General features: G+C 33.2%; 1 protein-coding gene across 41 annotated transcripts in view; it reads right to left on the reverse strand.

Annotated features, from left to right (window-relative positions):
- Positions 1-20,714, reverse strand: part of Dscam1 (Down syndrome cell adhesion molecule 1) — a 202,809-nt gene that overhangs the window by 98,079 nt on the left and 84,016 nt on the right. For 37 of the 41 annotated variants that reach the window (XM_076409797.1, XM_076409796.1, XM_076409755.1 and 34 more), the window contains exon 5: positions 14,145-14,294. In XM_076409797.1, the coding sequence (XP_076265912.1) occupies positions 14,145-14,294 (150 nt within the window). Of the gene's footprint in view, positions 1-1,462; positions 1,590-2,143; positions 2,268-2,861; positions 2,986-14,144; positions 14,295-20,714 lie in introns of all 41 variants that reach the window. The other 4 variants (XM_076409781.1, XM_076409794.1, XM_076409785.1 and 1 more) reach the window with 3 other exon arrangements.

The following is a 20,714-nucleotide window of genomic DNA, read 5'->3' on the forward strand; positions in this document are numbered from 1 at the left end:
TCTAAACCCTTTCACATATTATAACTGGCGCAGTCAGTATGATTGGTAAGTCGGTAAGTAGATCATAAGGCTCTTTTCTTTTGAATTAATTCAATTAACCAGATTGGAATTAATTATCAAGAAAAAAAGACAAGTTGACGTTGGATTGGCTTGGCAATCGTTCCGCAGTTACTCGAAGCGTTTATTGGTGTAGTTAAGTGGGATTCAGGCAAAAGTATCGCAGATGAAGCTGTAGGGATATCAAAAGTGGATTGAAGGTACTCAACGACCACTAGCCATAAACTATTCCAAGCAACATTCAAGTTTGAAAAACACCCCTAGTCTGTGGATTCCCGGCACCTGCATCGTTAACTATATCATAGTCTCCTGCAATTTGGACAGAAGCTTGCCGTTCAGGGTGAACGGCTGCCAAAGGCGGATTGCTCAGATTTTGCAGTAGGATTACACTCATTTTGCAATCTGGGTTCACCAAAGTTTGAAAATCCATTAGGGGTACCATGGAAAAATAGTGCCATTTCGAAGTTCTTCAAAGGCAAATTGCGGACGAAGATCCTAATCGATACTCAAAAACAGTTTTTACAACAACTATAAGCTGTCCAGACGCAACTAGATGCTAGTTGGGAAGGTGATACCCCGAGTATTACTTCGGGTGTATCACAACACAAAGTTAATTTATCAACATTTGCTGTGCGAAAATGGTTCATTCGCTATTTTGATCCAAGAAGATAGGAACATTAGTAGTTCCGAAAATAGCGTGAAGAATAAACAAAGCTGCGACTATAGGCCTGTTTTGATCGTCCATTGTAACATGAATACGAGAAATGATAAAATAAAATAATATATGCAATGCATTGTTGAATCAAAATAAATACAGCCATTTCTGAAACCTGTCATCAATGTTGATAAATATGGACAAAAATCGCTTACTCCGGGAAATTGGTAGATAACGGTCAAAATTAAATAAGACAGCATTGTCTTTCATCATGATAATGCTCTATCATGATACTTACTTTAATGCCCGTCAAAAATTGAGAGAACTTCGTTGTTTTCTCAGTTGCTTCGATCTAATTCAATGAAAGCTCTTTCACTGTAACCTAGCAGACTAAAAAATAAGAGAGCAGGTTTCTAATCCTGTTTCAATTTTTTAAACATATATCACAGAAATACTTCACCAGCAACATCCTGACTCTACCAAAAATTATAACGATTACTATGAAACATAGTTCATTATAAAAGAAACCACTCGAATGGTGCAAAAACCTTGAATAGTTTGAAGAGTTATATAATACAATATATAACAGGCGGTAATGCATACAATTTTGTTTCAAAAAAAAACTCAAACCTAATAATATACTTTTTCAGACTATTTGTTTTTGTCCGTTTACATACTTTTAGATTGGTATTCTTTGCTTAAATTGATAAATATTTTGTCATCATTGGATCAACAATAAAAAACCGATACCTGTAATTAGGAACCGGATATGACTGAGCTGGACATAGCAGCGTTAAACTGGATGATTCTGAGTTATCGATAGCCTGAATCCTGGACGTACCGGCTGACAGTCTGGGTGCTACACCTCCAATAGGTTCTACGCGGAGAAAAAAGGGAAAAAGACCTGAGATCTGATTTTTACCTGAATTTTGGCACAGGAAAAGCCTGCATGGGACATTGCATAGTTAAAACCTCGCCTTCTCCCGAGGTAAGGTCTCGGCTTGTATCACCCGACGTTAACTTTGGGATTACGGTACCGATTGGTTCTGAACAGCGCAGAAAAAGACAAAAAGGCGTTTTAGAGAAGGGTAAGTTTTAGAAAAGGGTACCCTTCCAATATTAAACTCAAAACAGAAAGTGACGTGTTATATCGTCAAGCTTAGGATTCTTTCATTGGATTGCTTTTTAAGATTATCCAAGTAGTTTTGAATATAATATATTAACCCTAGATAGTATATCAATATTTTCATTAAAAACACTTTTCTCGAAATAATATAAAGATATAAGCAAACCTAATAATAAAATATAGTGAACATCAACTGATGAATTAACATCAAATATCACGGAAAGAAAATCTATAGAAAAGACACAATACCATAGCAAAAAATAACAAATATTGAGTTTTATTTGCTATATAAAAACACTTATTACCTGTACGTTGGAGCAGGGAATGCTTGGGCAGGACAAAGTAACGTTATACTTTCAAGTTGGTAGCTGTTAAAGCTTCGAGAACTATCAACAGTTGGAAATTTGGGCAAGACGCTTGCAACTGGTTCTAAATAATAAAAAAACAACCGGTTTGAATTGTGTACCATAAAACAATCTAGAAATCATCATATTATCGCTATTATTCCTACTGTTCATATTTAGTGCCGTTTTATCAGAAATATATACCACTTAATACATTTGCTAATAAAAAATAAAAGGCACCTAAAATTATTTACTGGTTTTGCAGAATTGTAGAACTTGTAGATATCAAAACAACCAAACCAACTCAAATTTAAGACCCTCAAGATATTGGATCGAATAAATTATGTTTGATCTGCTGAGATATATGGAGAAGAGCTTCATCCACTTTCGAAAAATCAATTAAACGAAAGTTCGAAGAAAAGTCGTTTTTCATCATTCATTATTATTGAACTATGTTGAAGTTGCTATATTATTTTATACCAATCTCCTTGTGTTTGTGCTTCACATATAATGAATCAGAACGAAAGTATTAGAAAGAACACATAAAAAATGTGAAGCCGACAACAGTACTAGTAATTAAATGTTACATTTTCTGAATAGTTTCTTTAATAATTATATAAAAATTTGGTAAGGTAATTTTTGTAAACATATAAACTACATTTTGACCAAACAATATTACCTGTAATTTGGCGCAGGATAAGCTTGAGCGGGACATAAAAGAGTTATGCTTTGTCGCTGATACCCATTAAATCCCTTTAAATTATCAAGCGTCGGAAATTTAGGCAGCACGCTGGCCACAGGCTCTAGAGACAAAATAAAAATATACCCTGATACCAGATCTGACACAGACGCCAAAGGAAACTCGCTCCAGAACACTGTTGATTCACCAAAATCGTGATCAACGTCACCAACACAAAAAGCCAATAAAGCCTATTCCTCGCCGTCCCACTTACCTTGAAGATTAAGTCACGGATTTTATGAAGACATGTGGCCCAAAACATTCGTTATGGGCCAGGGTACCCAGTTCGTCAAGGAGGACCCATTTAGTCTCCGTCGAACCAAAGAAAATGTAAATCAGAGCGGACAAAGAGGATGGGAAGCTTCAACGATGGATAAAAGGAGAGGTACTATATTTTTTAGTTCATTCGTACAAAAATGTTCATCATCGCAAATTTTGATCATGCCCGTTTAGAAGCAAGGGTACCCTATCCCAACTTTCAGGTAAATTTTTGGTGATAAATCACCAAAAAAATAGGACGAACGATGATAAAGCATCAGTGGTGATGCTTGACCATAGTTGTCAATAAAATAAATCAAGCCTTCCACATCTATCGCTCAGAATAGATGTGAAAAACTCGAGCAAAAAACCATCTAAGAAACCGTCAAGCAGTTTCTTAAGCAGTTCTTCGAAATAATTATTTCATTCACTCTAGCTTCGTAGAAAAGCAACCGCCACTATTAGTGGACCATAAAAAAACGCGAAAAATAGTTTAAATGGCAATATTTTAATATAATTTTAGTAATGAAAATTCTGTTTGCCATTTAAACAAATATAAAGGCTGAGTCAATGAACTATACTATTGGTTACTCTGTTTCATTACAAATAAGTGGAATTTGTTCTTATTACTTACTGTTAGGTTACATAAATTCAAATAGTAAAATATAAAGAAAATAATTACTTTATATTTGACTATTATTTGATTAATCAGGACTGGCATGATATTAATCACAACCAATACATATATCCAAATATATAAATATTCAAAACAAAGTATCAAAGATTAATGATCAAAACATAAAGATGATGATGCTAAGAATGCCCTTTATTCTAGAAAAGGTCATAGAGGTGATATAAGGTATTGTTCAATATATTATTGGTCTGGAAACCTGTCACATCAACCACGGTATGGAGTTAGACACCGGTTACAAAAATTATTTTTGGCCATGGCAGTTGAATTCGAAAATGTATGACAGATCGAAGTAATATTTGCGATGAACTGTTGAACTGCTGAAGGTGTTACCTACCAACAGCAACGATGACAACGACCGACAAACTTCTTTAAATACTCATCAAAATAAGTCGGCTTAGGTTAGTACTGATAGTTACACCATATAGTGCAGACATAGCACTCTGTAACTATGTAGTACTAGTAGTAAATAACTTATAAAAACTACTTGTGTTGGCCTTTCAGTAAAACAACCTTTTCTTCTGGATTAATTCGCACCTCCCAAAAATGTTAATCCTTAGGCTCCTTGAGCAGTTAAATAGTTCTTGGAGTTGGCGACATATGTGTTTGGACAACCGAGAGCAAAGAAAGAACTAAAGAGAGTAAACTGTTAATATGTGCACAAATAAATTTTCGCAGTTAGAAGAAAATAAGACACGTAAGTAAGTTGTGTTAAAATTGTCTGATACAACAGCACATATCATAGGTTTGGACAACTGTTACAACAACATAACCTATAAGTATAAGTCACATCACATGATTTCATAAACGCAGAACCCTCGTTAATACTTTTTTAATTTAAAAAAATGTATAAATCGATTGACTGAAACTTATGGTGTAAGTAAAATAACTTATCGTGAGTGACTTTGAAAGTTTATGAACGGCAATTTTGGCATCGAAGACTGAAAGTGTATGAAAACCTACCTCAAACTGAACTAAATTATCATAGGAAGTTGCTATATATTGAAATTTATACGTCCTAGACAAGAACTAAGGAAAAGTGACCGTTATAAAAGCAAAAATGTGACCAAGGGATTTTACAGAATAATACGATTCATTCACAAGCTGCAAAATCCATAAAAATCTACACTAGATGATCCGACTAATAAGATGACAAAAAAGCATTATATAAAGGAGTATGTCATGTGATGTGATGTTAAAATATTAAGATATGAACAATGTTTTGAGGACAGAAATCTTCTCAATTTTTAATAAAAAAACTGAAGCATTATTCCACGAAAATAAAATAAAAATCAACAATGTCAACAATGTCCCAACCTGAACCACATAATAAAACATTCACGAATCTCAGATATGATTCGTTGAAAGGCATATTAAGCACGTCTATCGGTTGAATATAAAAGAGCGTTTTGGCATTTACGGAGAGGGCATTGCTAACGGTATTAACGTAGATGATCGATTCGAACATGGACAGGTGGTGATTGTCCTAATCGTGACCGAACAGAAAATAATTGAACGTTCCGATCTGGTCGGTTCGCCCCGATAGAAAAATCGGGTTCCCACGAATTGATTTTGTCGCGAACAGAGTAACCAATTGCGTGCCACTGTGGCAAACATGAATGAACAAAAGCAACCGTAAACGTACAGTAGCGCTCGATTTCCAAATTATTAGAGACTTTTAGCGTTTAATTATCATACATCATTAAAAGTACAGGAAACAAAATATTTTTAGATGGCGTTTAATAATGTCAGTTAATTAATCATAAACTTCCTTAACTGATCAGATTTTGTCTAACATTATATTTCCCTCCACGCATTCATTCATGCATTTCATACATTCGTATATAGTCTTAGGTACTTGTGTGTATTTTAATATGTTTTGATAAAACGCAAAAAAAAAGTATTAATGTAAAGAACTGTTTCATTACTATTGTTGATTTGATAAAAATCTGCTCTCGGAGACCATCAAATACTTTTAGAAAAGCATGATGTTGCTCCACCATCATTCAATTGTTGGTTTGATTTCAACCGCCTCTAAACTTCAAAATTGCCACTACTAAATTGGTCTATATTAAACTATTAAAGTCTAGAGGCGTAGACGACCAAATAAATTTGAAGATAATCAATTGGAAATCTCATTAGGTCAAGCTCTCAAAGCACTTTAGCGAGCTTAATAATTGATAAAACAATTATTTCCAGATATTTAGATCTGATTCGAGATATCAATTTCGAGGAAAAATGACTATCACATGAATTGATTGAAAATGTCGTTTCGAACCGCACCAGCCAGTCATCCTCTTGTTGAAATCGATGCAGCATGGATTGGCTGACGCACACTTTCAAAATACTAAAAAAGTGCGAAAATTGATATACTTCACTTGTTTAGAAGGGAAAATCAAGAGTTTTTTATACAAATATTATATTGTGTACAAAAAATTCTTGAAATCCATATAAAATGGATTGGCTGACAAACGGTTTCGAAAATGGATACTTCACCAAAAATAACTTGCAAATAGTTAAAATATTTTTATTAAAATTGAAATAATTTTAATTAATTAATAGATTACGTAAAAAGGTTAGCAGTGTGGGGAATTAATTAAATAATAAAGGTTCGAATGAAATCGTATAAACTGTTGGACATCGATGAATTATGTGTAAAATGATTAGAAGACACAAAACAAAATAGTTATTTGTACAGACATTATACTGAGTGAAAAAGATATATGATATATCCATAAATAGTTCGATAAATGCAAAACAAAATATTAATTGGACATAATAAACATCAAAAAATATTGCCGATTTTGAGTCAATTCATCTAAAGCAGGATACACAGCAGAGAGAATGTCTAAAAAGCTTTTCAAGTTCTTTCAACAACTATAGCACCTGATTTGTATTGAAACTGAAATGTTGGTCAATTCCATTAAAAAATATCGAGGACACAAATAGAAATTGGCCTCTTTACAAAAGATGGCGCCAGCGGACAAAGGAATTAAAAATAGCGAACGGAAATTTGACATGTCAAGCATGTATTTAAACGAGTAAAGGTAACTAGTTAACTAGTAGCCGAGAACGACGAAATCATTAGGAAGGCCAACTCCGTTCACTCTCAAGTGAACACACGTGTGAGGTGTGAGCATTTCGCGTCTTAAACTCGAGAACGCCGAAATCCCATGATCAGAAGAAGCCTGTTGTCTTCGATCGAAAGTTTAGGTGGAATTCCCACATTCAAAAGTCCCTCCAAAAAGGTCAAAGTATTGTCAATTTGCTGTTCCCGCTTATCACCCGGGTCAGCAGGCTTCCTCTCTCTGTAAAATCTCCCTTGTACAAGATGCTGGCTCGATCAGTCATTCTATATGGCTCCACCGTCTATCTAAATTACGTCTCACCTAGCCAGGTGGAACGTCTTGAAATTTTTCAGAACAAAAAATTCTCAGGAAAATAATCAATGCCCTCTAGTTCGTCAGGAATAATCAAATTCATAGAGACGTCCCCCAAGTTCACGATTTTATATCTGCTCTACTCGCGATATTTCTCTAGTATTCGTCCCTGGGACAATAGATGTATTACCGAGTTGGCCGATATTTTAGGCCAATAAATTAGTCGGCTCCTTGTGGCTTTATTCTATCACAGCCGACACTGCTCTGTCGTGCTCTAACTCCAAATTGTCTCGACATTCTCCGGCGAGCGATTGACTTATGTGCCGCAAGCTGCGTGGTGTGTTAACGAAACCATGTCCTTGCCTGACCCTTGTGCTTCTTAACGGTATTACACGGCACCCTCCTTACCAACAGTAAGAAGTATCAGTTAGGGTCATAGGATCAGCCAATAGGGTGTGGTTCCCAGAGGCAGTCTGCACATAACCAGTCCAACTCGCTTATTCCTGAGGGTCTCCCCAACCAGGTATCCGTACAGGATTCTCCTTACCGGTTTCAGGCCAAAAAAAGTAACTAGTTTTAGGCAAAATTCAAGCCCCATCTTCGGGAAGTGTTGTTTTTGCTTTTTAGGTAATGCCACAGCTGAAACGCGTGCAATGACAATAGAAATATATGGTAATGAATGTATTAATGAAAGAATGTACCTAAGCAGTAAGGAAGTATGAAAATGTGGAATAGGAGGGGCTGCTTGATATATATTGTTGCCAAATTCAGCAATAACTTGTCCACCCATTCAAAAAGAAGGACATTGGATACCTTACAAATTAAAATCTAGAGACGTTGAAAGTCAGCAACTGCTCCCATGGTAGGAATGACATGAATTTTTTCATCGCATAGTTACCGGGGACGACAAATGAATTCACTATGACAACCCCAGCAGAAAGCCGTGGGGATACGAAGGACACATTTCCACATCCTTAATGAAGCCAAATATCCATGACGCGAAGGTCTTGTTGTGCATATGGTGAGACCAACTCGGCGTGGTGTACTACGAGTTGCTACAACCGTGAGAAATTATTACAGAAGTACGCTATCGAGCTCAACTTATACGTTTGACAAACTAATCTTTGTATATGATAATTTCGTCGGCATATAGCTTAATAAAGTAATACCTTATCTTGAAACGTTAAAAGGTGACACCCCGCCATATTCTCCAGATATTGCTCCTTCGGATTATCATCTATTTCGCTCAATGACACACGATCTGGCTGAGCTACAGTTTAATTTTTTTGAAGATATCAAAAATTAGTTGGTCGAATTTTATCTGCACCTTTTCTCCAATATATAGGAGTTGTTCATATATATATATATATATATATATATATATATATATATCCTCCCGATATCCTTGTATAGGACATGATTCGTGACATGAAACAATTTCCCCCTGTCCTCAATTGACTTAAGTTTATAGTTTTTGTATAATGAAGCTTTTTGAAGGAAAAAACTTTGCGTTTTCAATTTTTACTTCTAATACATAGAAGGCGGCCCAAATTTTTGCGAAAAATTAAGTCAACTAAAAAAACTTTAAATAGTTTAACGATTTGTGGTAACAGAAGGTATATAAAACCAAAATATGACGCAATCGCACTTTTATAATATTTAAAACTTCCCATTATTTTCGTGAACATTTCCCCCTGTACTGCGTACCCTATATTTGTTCTATATTAATGTTAAGACATGTCTTGATCTGGATACGTGGAGAAATTAATGTATCTTTCAAAAACAGACGTTGATGGAACGTTTTCACGCTTTTCTCCCCCAAGGCCTGCGGGCCGTAGAGGCATAAAGGGAGCGTACCTGTGTTGCCAGTATACAACGTTGCCACAACTTTTACACATTAAAAATTAATATGGACTAGATAAATATGCTAAAGGTCTCTAATAATATATCCTTAGTCGTTCATAACTCATTACTGTTAAAGTAAACTGACGAATATCTGTGTTTATCTTTTCAGGTTTACATGTTTTATCCCGCTTTATCTTTTTACGATTGCTTCTGGACTTCTCACTTAAACTGTGCCACTGGAATTTACAATTTCATTTATTTTACAAAACCTTCCATGTATGTAAGCGTCGCTATGGCTATTGCGTCAGCTGTAGCTTTGGATTTGCGCTAAACTAAACTGTCTGGTGGAAAGTTAACGGTGCTATTAAAATTGCGATACATTCCGAACGATAAACATAATGTTTTTATTTTGCGAATTGAAATATATATAAAGTGCCTGTTACAATTAGTTTGTATTGTTTCATTGAATATTATCAAAAGTCATTAAAAAATGTCTATAGACAATATTTAACGTCATTTAATTTAAGGATTTCAAGTTTCGAAGATGTTCTTCATTCTTGATATTAAAAATATAACGTAAGAACATGAAAATTTTAAAAACGAATGTATTAACTTTAACTTTCACAATAGTTTGATTAAAAATTACCAAAATATGACGTCATGTCAATAACATCACAATAATTTTAACAAATATATCTTTAAAAATGTAAATTTTAAACCTTTTTGTTGAACTATAAATAAGGGTGTTCAGGAAAATGTTAAAAAGATGTATGATATATTTTTAGACTAAAAGAAAGGACTTTAAAAGGAAAAAAATAGAAATTTGTTTTCCATGTAATAAAGCAAACATAGAACAAGATTCAACTTTAATAGATCCTATGAAATTGACGACACTAAAGAAATATGAAATGCAGTAAAGCTTTTTTTGTATTTGTTTCAATAGTTTTAGTGAAATTAATTTTAGATATTAAATTTAATTCTTATTTCAATTTTATTGGTCAATTAAATGTGATGTTAGGATAAACTCGCTAATTAATTAACTCGTTAATACGCTAATTTTCATTAAAGGAAAATATTTCTACCAAACTACCGAATAGATAGAGAAAGATGTTGATATATTAAATATGATTTTTGAGAAAGGAAACTAAAATTTCGTTTATGTAGAAACAAATAATGTAATAGTTTAATAGAATACCAATGAATACAAATATATTTATTAGTAAAACAACAATAAACTTGAATCCAAATCATTGTAATAAGAAACAATGATGAAAATGAAAAAGATATTTTCACTTTTTCATGGACTATTTATTCTCATGTCCATATAATTATATATATCCATAATTATATCCAAATATCCATAATTATTGCTGCAAAAATGTATGATATATTAAAATACAATACTAAACAATACAATGAACAAGATCGAACTTTAATAAATCCTAATATAATATATAATATAATATATAATATAATATATAATATAATATATAATATAATATATAATATAATATATAATATAATATATAATATAATATATAATATAATATATAATATAATATATAATATAATATATAATATAATATATAATATAATATATAATAAAAAATGATAGAGAAAGTTGACATATCAAATATGATTCTTGCGAAAGAAAACCAAACTAAAATTTCGCTTGTGTAACAGAATCAAATAATGAAGTATTTTAAAAGAACATCTCAATACAAATGTTTATTAGTAAATCATGTGTGAAGAGCACTGTAATAAGAAACAATCATAAAAGTGAAAAAGTGAAAATATAATGGACTATTTATTCCCATGACCATACAATTATACGTATCCATAATTATTCCTATGAAAATATTATTTCTACTTTTCACAATGCGGATATTATAAGAAAACAATCAGGTAAAAATTATTTAAGAAAAAATATACAAATATACAAGGTTGGGGAAAAAGGAATTTCGTTTTCGTACACTGAGAAATACTTTGGAAAGGTAACACTTTATAGAACAGTAGTACAGTAGTCGAAAGTAGTGTCATTGGGACAGAAGTTACTGCCATTTGATAATGACGACAATAAGTTAGACGAGAGATGTTTATGGAGATGAGTGTTTAAATGAACGATAAAATAAGCATTGCTTTGTCGTTACGGACATTTTAACGTGAAAAATAAACGATACCCTATCGGCAAATGGTTGAAATTCTTTAAACTATCGAGGTAGATTGACACAAAATGGTGTTGAACCAGTTACAGATGAGTGGACACAAAAAGAAGCTCGATACATAGGTTTCACATGAACTAACAATGAAAAAATCAATGGATTGCGTTTCCGCTTGAGAATCACTGCTGAAACGGAGCAAATTATTTTCAACGATCGGCAATAATCGTACAAAGATCGTGGTCGAAGCTTGGATAAGCTTCACGAATAGTTGCAAAGTGCACATTGACGCTAAGAAAGATAATGACAAATGTTTAATGGGACTAGAATAGAATTGTTCATGATAAGCTGCTTGAACTTGGCTAAACTGTTAATTCGATTCTTTACTGTTGACAACTAATGTAACAATTGATTCTGGTGATCAAAAAATGATCAGAATTGATCAACAGGAAAGGTCTTCCATCACGCCACCCAGAAAATTAGAAGACATTGGCATCGAAGAAAAAAAAAGTTTTGAATTGGTCCGGTCTCTGCAAAATTGATTTAATGGTGTAAAACTGAAATCTAAAAAGTTCTATAACGATAGAATTATAGCTCTACCAGAAGAGTGGCAAAAGTTCGTTAAGAAAAACATGAAAAAATAAACGAAAAAACACAAAAAGATAAATATTTACTAAAGGATGTTAAAACAAGAAGCAAATGGACATGTTAGATGTAAAATATAATTAAAGAATGAAGCAAGCATGAGAAGAAATAAACAAACAATAAAAAAGAACTTATAAATGACGTTTTCCAGATAGCGATCCAAGAATGATGAACGATGTAGAAGTTCTCGTAAGTAGTTTGTATTGTTTCATTGCGGGTTCCGCGCCAAACATTCAGCCGTTCATCAGGCCCATCGGCTGGTCGTAAAAATCAACCGTGCTTTTAACCGACGTGATAGAGGGATCAAAGTCTTTGACAAGGTATGGCACGAAGGCTTAGTGACGCAATGCATTCGATTAGGTCAACTCAGGACGATAGTTCCAGGTAAATAACAAAGCTACTCTCTCCAGAAAACCATCGACGCAGAAGTTCGCCAAGTTTCCCCCCTGGCACCTGCTTTATTTAATCTTTTCCTTCCAGATATCCTTAGGACACCACAGGTTGAGGTAGCTTTTTACGTGGACGACACTGCTTATCTTCCTTCTTCAAAGTGTAGCACCGTATATCGAGGGTATTATTCAGAAACAATTCGATGAGACCATCTTTTTTCGCAACAAGCGTTTCGCACCGAGCATTTAAAGTCATAAAATCTAAAACGCCCAAATTCCAGGATCAGAAGAAGCCACCTATCTCGGTCTTCTCTTCGACTGGTATAAAGTTTAGGTATAATTTCCAGATTCAAAGGTCACTCCAGAAAGGCCAACGTTCCCGCTCATCAATCTGGCCAGCAGGCTTCCTTTATCCCTCAATAAAATTCCTCCTGTACAAGATGCTGGATCAGTCGTTTTATACGGCTCCAGTGTCTAGCTTAATTACATTACACCCGACCAGGCCCTCAAGTCTTTCAAAACAAAATACTCAGGAAAATAGGCAACGCCCCTTTGTTCGTCAATAAGAAAAATCAAATTCGCAGAGAAATACATGTCCTCCAAGTTCATGACTTTATCTCCGAGCTCTACTCGAGATATTCCTCCACTCTTCTTCTCTCAGATACTCGATGTATTATCTGGCCGATAATTTTGGCCATCGTGCTCTTACTCCCAATCGTCTCGGCCTTTTCCGTCGAACGATTAACGTCGCCATGCTCTAGCCTGGCTGTCGTCTTACCAATAGTACGAAGTATTAATTAGGGTCACGGGATCAGCTGATAAGGTGGGGTTTAGCGGGTGGCCTAGACGCAGCCTCTACATAACTAGTCCAATTCGCTTACTCCTGCGGGTCTTCGCCATTAGGTATCCGTAACAGAATTCCTCTTCCCGGTTTCAGGGCAAAAAAAACAGTTTAGATGGTGGTCGAAATGAAGTTCAAGGTATGTACATTTTGTAGCCACGGGATGGGAACCTTTTCTATAGGTAAATTGATTTCAGTAAGGGAACTTTTACGGTGGAAAATAATCGCTTGGATTTTTTGTGGATTAATTTGCACTTTCCAAAATTTGAGCCACTTATTGATTGTTATGTTCAGCTGCTCTCTTGGGGTTTAATGCGTATGTATTTGGATGTGCATCTGTTTTAAATAATAATTTAAATTTAAGGTCGAAAAAAAATACGTAAAAATTATGTCATGTTATTCTATGTTATTCTATTATCAACATTACTCAGATTACCACCAGACAACAACATTTTTCGCAACATTATTAATACTTCACGGTATACCTAGCATTAAAAAACCGAAATTTAAAAGTCCTTAGATATAAAAAAGTACAACAAAGAATAAAAATAGTTAGCGAATACAACTTAAACAAAATCAACAATTACACATTAAGAATTGACTTGTTTTAACATTCGTAGCATATAACACTTGCGATGCGTTATGTATTAAATAACAATAACCAGCGTTTATTGTTGTTAATATTCATTCGGCAATAAAAGAGGAAGTACTAGCTACTTCCTTACATGGAAGGTTCTATGTTTTGAATAGTAGCCAAATTTCGTCTCGACCAACCGTATCAAAATCGGTTAGTACTTGGTACTAAATTCGTTTATTGGGTCAATGATTTTTTAACGGTCTCCCACTGGCATAGTTTAATTGCTCGGCCTGGCTAAACTGCTTTCGACCAATTGTTGCAACAAAAATTAGCGGGCGTAGGATTTGTGCCTAGCCTTGAACTTGACTGAACCGACGCAGTTTAGCGAGACTCGAGAGATTTCAGTATATAGTCGAGTTTAATATCTCCATCACTTACCAGTGATGACTAATCGTCCTTTGGTGGCACTAAGTCTGGTCTCGCCGGTAAGACGGTGTTTCGTTCTGCATTGGTAGGACTTGTACCCGTCTTCAGGTCCGACATCGCGGATGTGCAACTCGCCGGAAGGAAGCACCAAATATTTACTATCTATGGGGGTGGATAAAAATAATATTAGTCGGGTTTGTTCGTATATTTCATAATGCCATACCAGAAAACAAATCGTCAAAAATAACACGTTTAATTAATCTTAATGAGGAAACAGTACCATTAACTTTAATTGGTGTGGGGCAATGACGAAACATAATTAGAATTAATTAGCCCGTACGGGTGTCACTCACACTAATCAAAGATCGGAAAGGGATAAAAAAAATTCCGACCGAAAAAAGTATTACTTAATTCCTGCAATATTTGCTAAACGTAAAGCTTATTGATGAGTGTAAACGTAATTCGTTATCAAATAAGTAATTATTTTTCAACCAAGGTCGTGGTTTTTTCCGATTTCATAACAAAACAACGAATTTTTTCCGGTATAGCGCTATAAAATATGTTTGGTCTTGTTTGTTTACTAGTTTTATGACCCTTTCCTTGTCAAGAGCAACTTAATACAGAAAATCCGCGTGGATCAGTCAGTTTACCATCAGGTGCCATTAGAGAAGGCGCGAAGAACTATAAATACGTCAACATTCAATACCCATAGGCTTTTAAATCTTTTACGGTTTACGTTTAATCCTCGTATAAACAAATAGTTTACGAGAAAACGAGAAGGAAAGGGCCATTTTTTACCTGTCGTTTACGGCTATCAAGCTAACAGCTGCTAGATGTATTTTTACACTTTTGAAGTGTTTATTCCTTTTACTACTTTAACTCGAACGATGTATACAACAGGCGATACTAGTTTCAATGCACTACCAATACAAAATGTTCATTCCTCCTTGTCTATAAAGAGCATAAATTCTGTTTTATTCAGACAATATTACCTGAACATTTTGTATGAAACGTCTACAAGAGTTTGACAAGGAGGGAGGGAAGGAGAAGGGGGGAAAAATCCAGATGTCCAAAACCTTTTATCGTACTTTTTATAAAATTTAAAATATTGTGAATTTAAAAAATAACAGTATGAAAAAAATACTCAATCATCGTGATGGTACCGAATAGAAAAATGGGGCGATACTTAATGCGAAATTTTATAACAAATCGCCAGATGTATGTCATGTCTCGACTGTTTAATATTTTTAACGGATGTCATATATTAATGCTTTTAAGGAACCTTTATTCTGTATAGAGAACCGTCAATGTCTGCGAATATTTTAGAATTTAATGAGGATTAGAGGGTCAAAGCACATAGAATAGTAAGCGATGTGTTTTGCAATAATACATATTAAAGCAAGAAAGTCCTTGTTTTAATTTAATTGATTAATATTAAATTTTATAAAAACCTTACTAATTTTATATTGTTACATTAAAAAATGCATTAAGTTTATAACACAAATCTAGCTATCATTTAGTTTATTGGCAATTTTTAACGGTTTAATATATATATATATATATATATATATATATATATATATATATATATATATATATATATATATATATAAAGATAGCTCTGCATAAAGATATTTACACAATGTATATAAGCATTGTATATAAGACTGACAAGCAAATAAGTTCCATTCATTTTGCAAATTTGATTTCTTGGCAGTCCAAAATTAATGAATATCTAACATAATGTTTTCACGAGTCTTTTGATTTCAATCTGTTCTCTCAATGTACTTGTTTTGTCTCATTTCTTCTATCTTAAAAACAATATAACATCTAAATTAATTCTTGGTAGCAATGTTGAATATAGGAAATTTAAATATAATAATATACTGTAAAATATAATTTAGTTTAATGTTTCAAGAATCCATCAAAATAACGCACCTGTTTACATACCTCAAAAGCATGGCTAAAACTAGTAAATTAGGTGGAATTATTTCAATATCCTATTTATTGCTTAGAGTGAATTCTTTTCGTACCCCAAAAAAAACTTTCCTGGAAAAGAGTGTAGTGATGGAATTCAAAAACCAGATGACCTTGGAATATGTCTGATGTATCGAATAAAGTTGGGGGAAATTTTACTGAAGTATAAACTTGCGTTTCAATTGTTTCATCAGGAAAATATTGAACACTCTTATAATATATTAGGTGCTGATGTAATATAATAATTTTTTCACTTTCTATCGGCATTTATTCAGAAAAATTGGTACAATGTATACTGGTAAAACTATTTTCCATATTTTCTATAACTATTTCTCATCTTCGCCTTTCGATTCATTTTCGCATTTAATTTAAGCATCTCGAAATCGAGTTTGTTGCATCGATCTCAACAAATGTTAGTCAGAAGAAACATTATCACATCATCACAACTCTTGCAACGCATCAGAGAGCGTTTCTATACAATATTATGATTTTGCATCTGATACTCATTATTGCTGGTATTTTTTGCAGCAGTATGCCATTCAACGACTTGTTAAGTAACAGCTTCTCTCGGTTTTAGAAGTTTGTAATACACTGTACCCACCATATGTAGAGCTAGATTTTGACATGCATTTGACGCTGATAACACTCATACGATTTTAGCAATTCTAATACACTACACCTTGCTAACCCTCATAATATGCACAACAAGATTTTATGGCCATAAATAGTCTGTCTTAGCATCGATGTGTCCTGGATGAACCTATGAGTTTTGCGCTTGGGATTATTATAATAGATCCACTTTTTATAGTCAGTCACAATATTCTTAGCAAATAATGACCTTGTACCATTGAAATGGTTAGAAATGACATTTTCAGTCGATTCGTATGGTATCTACTTTGCTTTCCTATATAACAGTTTATTCCTTAATTGTTAAGTTTTCCGAAAGTTCTTTAAGACTTTAAGCTGGGTTTTCGTCCAATATGTCTTAGAACTCATAGTCTTCGAACTGTTTTAGCCCTTCAGGCCGTTCTATATCATTGACGTCAAAATCGCCATCTGTAAATTGTTAAAACCAAAACCGATAAGTCGGATATGCCGAAGCAGCATTACTACAAGTTTCTAAAAGTGTTTGATCAGCTTTAGTAGCAGTTTATTTTTTTTTAATCAACACAAGTATGAGTGTCGCAAAAAGCAATTTTATAGAAATAGGAATATAATATAGAAAATTGTTATTTTATATAGGGAAATGTAATACATCTAAATGAAATACATTATATCATACTAAAATACCAATGTATTAAGAATTTTTATGATAATTAATAATACAAATAATAAAATACTTTATAATTAGAGAATATAGGAAATAAATATAGACAAAATAATTTCTGAAAGATAAAGAAGGTGTGTAAAAAGGTATAAAACTATTGCACACAAAATAAGTTCAAAACAATATAGAAACAACTTCCAATAACGTATAAAAGACCATCTAATTGCCATAAGAGTCAGATTCAGGAAGTAAAACTATTATAGTTCCCTGTTGTAAACAATTATTAATCAATCTTTGAATCAACGAAGTTTATACCGATGAAAAATTAAATTTAATTAATCTGATACTTATAATCAACAGTAATTACTAATAGTTAGTAATACCATAACCAAGATTTTTTATTATTCATTTATTATCAATATCAATTGTATGTTATACGTGTTGTTATGTTATTACCAAAATAAAAATTCAACTTATCTGCCAGCTATTGTCATTTCACATGGATGTTAGGCTTGTCTAAGCTTCCGATGTAAATATTTGAAACATCAAGCAGATATTACAGAATCCCGGAATGAGAACAACGTTTTATTGGATGGATTGTCGACCGCTCTAGACGATATCCAAAGCCGATACGGTTAAAAATACTGAAGAATTCCAATACGAACGTCAATTAATCCATCCGAGCTTATCGAGAGGCTTTAAAAACTCACACTGTTGAGACTTATTTAGATTTATGCCGTCTATTTTCGGCTTCGCCATATAAATATGTTACACCTCTTGAATACCAAGTGCCTAAATGTGCGCGGCAGTCGACAGATTCCATATTCCGAAAATAAGAGTCGAGGAATAATTCTATATCGAAGTTGATACAGCTCTAATTAAAAGCACCAAGATTAAATAATTATTTTATTGAGGAAAAACCTTTTTTAGTTGTTAAGATGGTAATTGTAAAATTTACTGGAGACTTTTTATAATTGGTTCCAGGTGATTATATTCTCGAAAGGGAAAGAACACGTCAAAAAATGAAGAGAATAATTAATCCTGTAGTGCTAACATGGCGACCGACCCTCCACACTTTCCTCCAAGTCATTAGGGTTCGCTTCGCACTGCGATATGGTGAGTGTAGCTATGTTAATTAGCATTGTGAATAATTGATATAATGCATTGTAATAATGACTATTCAAAATTCTATAAATAAAAAATGAAACATCTAAATCAGTGAATAAGCTGCATGTTGAAACATTCCATGATTTTTGTGATGGTCTTCTTTTTTGGCAAGTTGGAGCAGTTATATTATTTTGATGGAGTATAATTTATATCTTCTGTATTTTTTCACGAATTTATACATCCAATTGATTGATGAAGAAGGAAACGTTTGTTGTATTCATACAAAATATGAAATATTAAAATGAATACGAATTGTTAGTTCTGTTGTTGATGTTGATCCAGTTTTCCCTGTGTAAAACGTGTATGATAATTTAGGTTAAATTATTCTATTATACTTAGCAAATGCAAATGATTATATACATAGTTCCAAAAATATTCTAGTTAATAATAATCATTATTTTATTTTCTTTACTTTAATTCTTAATACATGACAAAAAATTAACGCCGATAGCTGAAGTAACTGCAAAGGTGGCTAAGCTGGTGGCAAAAATTAAATATACTTTGCGAATTCTTCTATACATCTATAGGCACAAGATCGAAATATTGCGGATGGAACACTTGAGGAAAACTATGCCTGATATGATATAAATACTCAGAATGATTGAGAGTTATCCCTTTAGTTACCAGTAGTACTAGAGTATCAATAACAGCGTCTTGGTTTGAAAATAATTTGGATCAATGCAAATAAACTGTTCAATCTGAACAAGAACACCAATTAAAACAAGATGCAAGAAGTAATTTTTTATATAAGAAAATAATTTCTTAAATCTTCTGAATAATTTTAAAAATATTATGCGATGCAAATATATCACAATATTTTTCATTTATTTTTAATGCATATTTTAAGGGTAATAACTCTAAAATTATGAGATGTGTTTAAAAAGTAGCAGAATTTTTGAAATTTCGTTTGCTGTCCTTTTCCTACTGGCACATTTTTTGTTGTTGTTATATATCATCTTCTTATATCATTGTTTGTCTATAAATCATCTGTACATTTTCAACCATATTGATTGTTTAATTTTTTGTAAGTTATTGAAAAAATAATACGTGTTTTGGTCCAGCTAACGTTTTAAAGTAAATTAACAGTTTTTGTACTTTAATTCCTTTCAGATTTTATAACTACAGTCGGTAAGAGTTTTCTTTTGAGCTGATGCTGTTGACCGGAATCCAATTAATTGCCAGGAAAAGAAGACAGGTTGACGTTGGATTGGAAACCGTTTCAAGGTTACACGAAATATTCCTTGATATAGTTAACTGGAGTTCAGGCGAAAGTATCGCAGCTGAAACTGTAAGGTCACAAAACGTGGATTGAAGGTGTTCAAAAACCCCTAGCGGAAGACATTACAAGTAAGAAATATCGATGCTTCGAAAAACACCACTTGTCTGTAGATTAGTAGCACAAGCAACACAAGGCAGGGTATAACGAACACGAACTAAAATAATCTACAGAAGTTCGGACAGAAGCTTGGAGGTCAAGGCGAACGGCCATCAAAGGCAGATAGCTAAATTTCTCATCCGTAGAGTATCGGTATTTGGAGTCACCAAAACTTCCAGGAAGACCATGGAAATTTGCGTAAAATCAGTTCTTTCGAAAATCATTAAGGCAAACTGGCGGAAGAAGGTACAAGAGAAACTCAAAAATAATTTTATTATAACCATAAGCTGTCCAAATCACAACCACTTATATCTCTGTGGTCGTTTATTGGGGAAGCAGGTGTTCAGGTTCTAACATAGGTACAGCCTGCATTGCCGTTCGATTAAATAAAAAATTAATAGTCTTTGTGTTTTAAAAAAGATAAAAAGATGTTTTTAAAAGAAAAATATTGAAAGGTCGATCCTTGTGCAATAATAGATGAAAATAAAAGTCAATCGCCGAAAAAACTATGGGGCTATGCAAAAGCCGATCGCCGGGAGAGCTTGGGGAAATGAAAGAAGCGCTGATAGAAGTGCCTAATATCTAATTGGTACTAATTTGAAGGAGATAACGTTAATGTAGATGAATAAATTAAAATCCTTGTCATTTTTTAACATACATCATACATTTGATTTAATTTAATTAATTTTTTGCCCAACTTAACAACTAATTCCTGCGTATATTAAAAATTATAACATCTGTTCTTACATTGTTATTTAAACAATTATTTTAAATTCTTTCTAAATAATGAATCATT

Source organism: Rhynchophorus ferrugineus, unplaced genomic scaffold (genome assembly GCF_030347505.1).
Source record: "Rhynchophorus ferrugineus isolate W39M unplaced genomic scaffold, kcgeb_rfMv2 rfM7, whole genome shotgun sequence".
Classification (NCBI taxonomy): Eukaryota; Metazoa; Arthropoda; class Insecta; order Coleoptera; family Curculionidae; genus Rhynchophorus; species Rhynchophorus ferrugineus.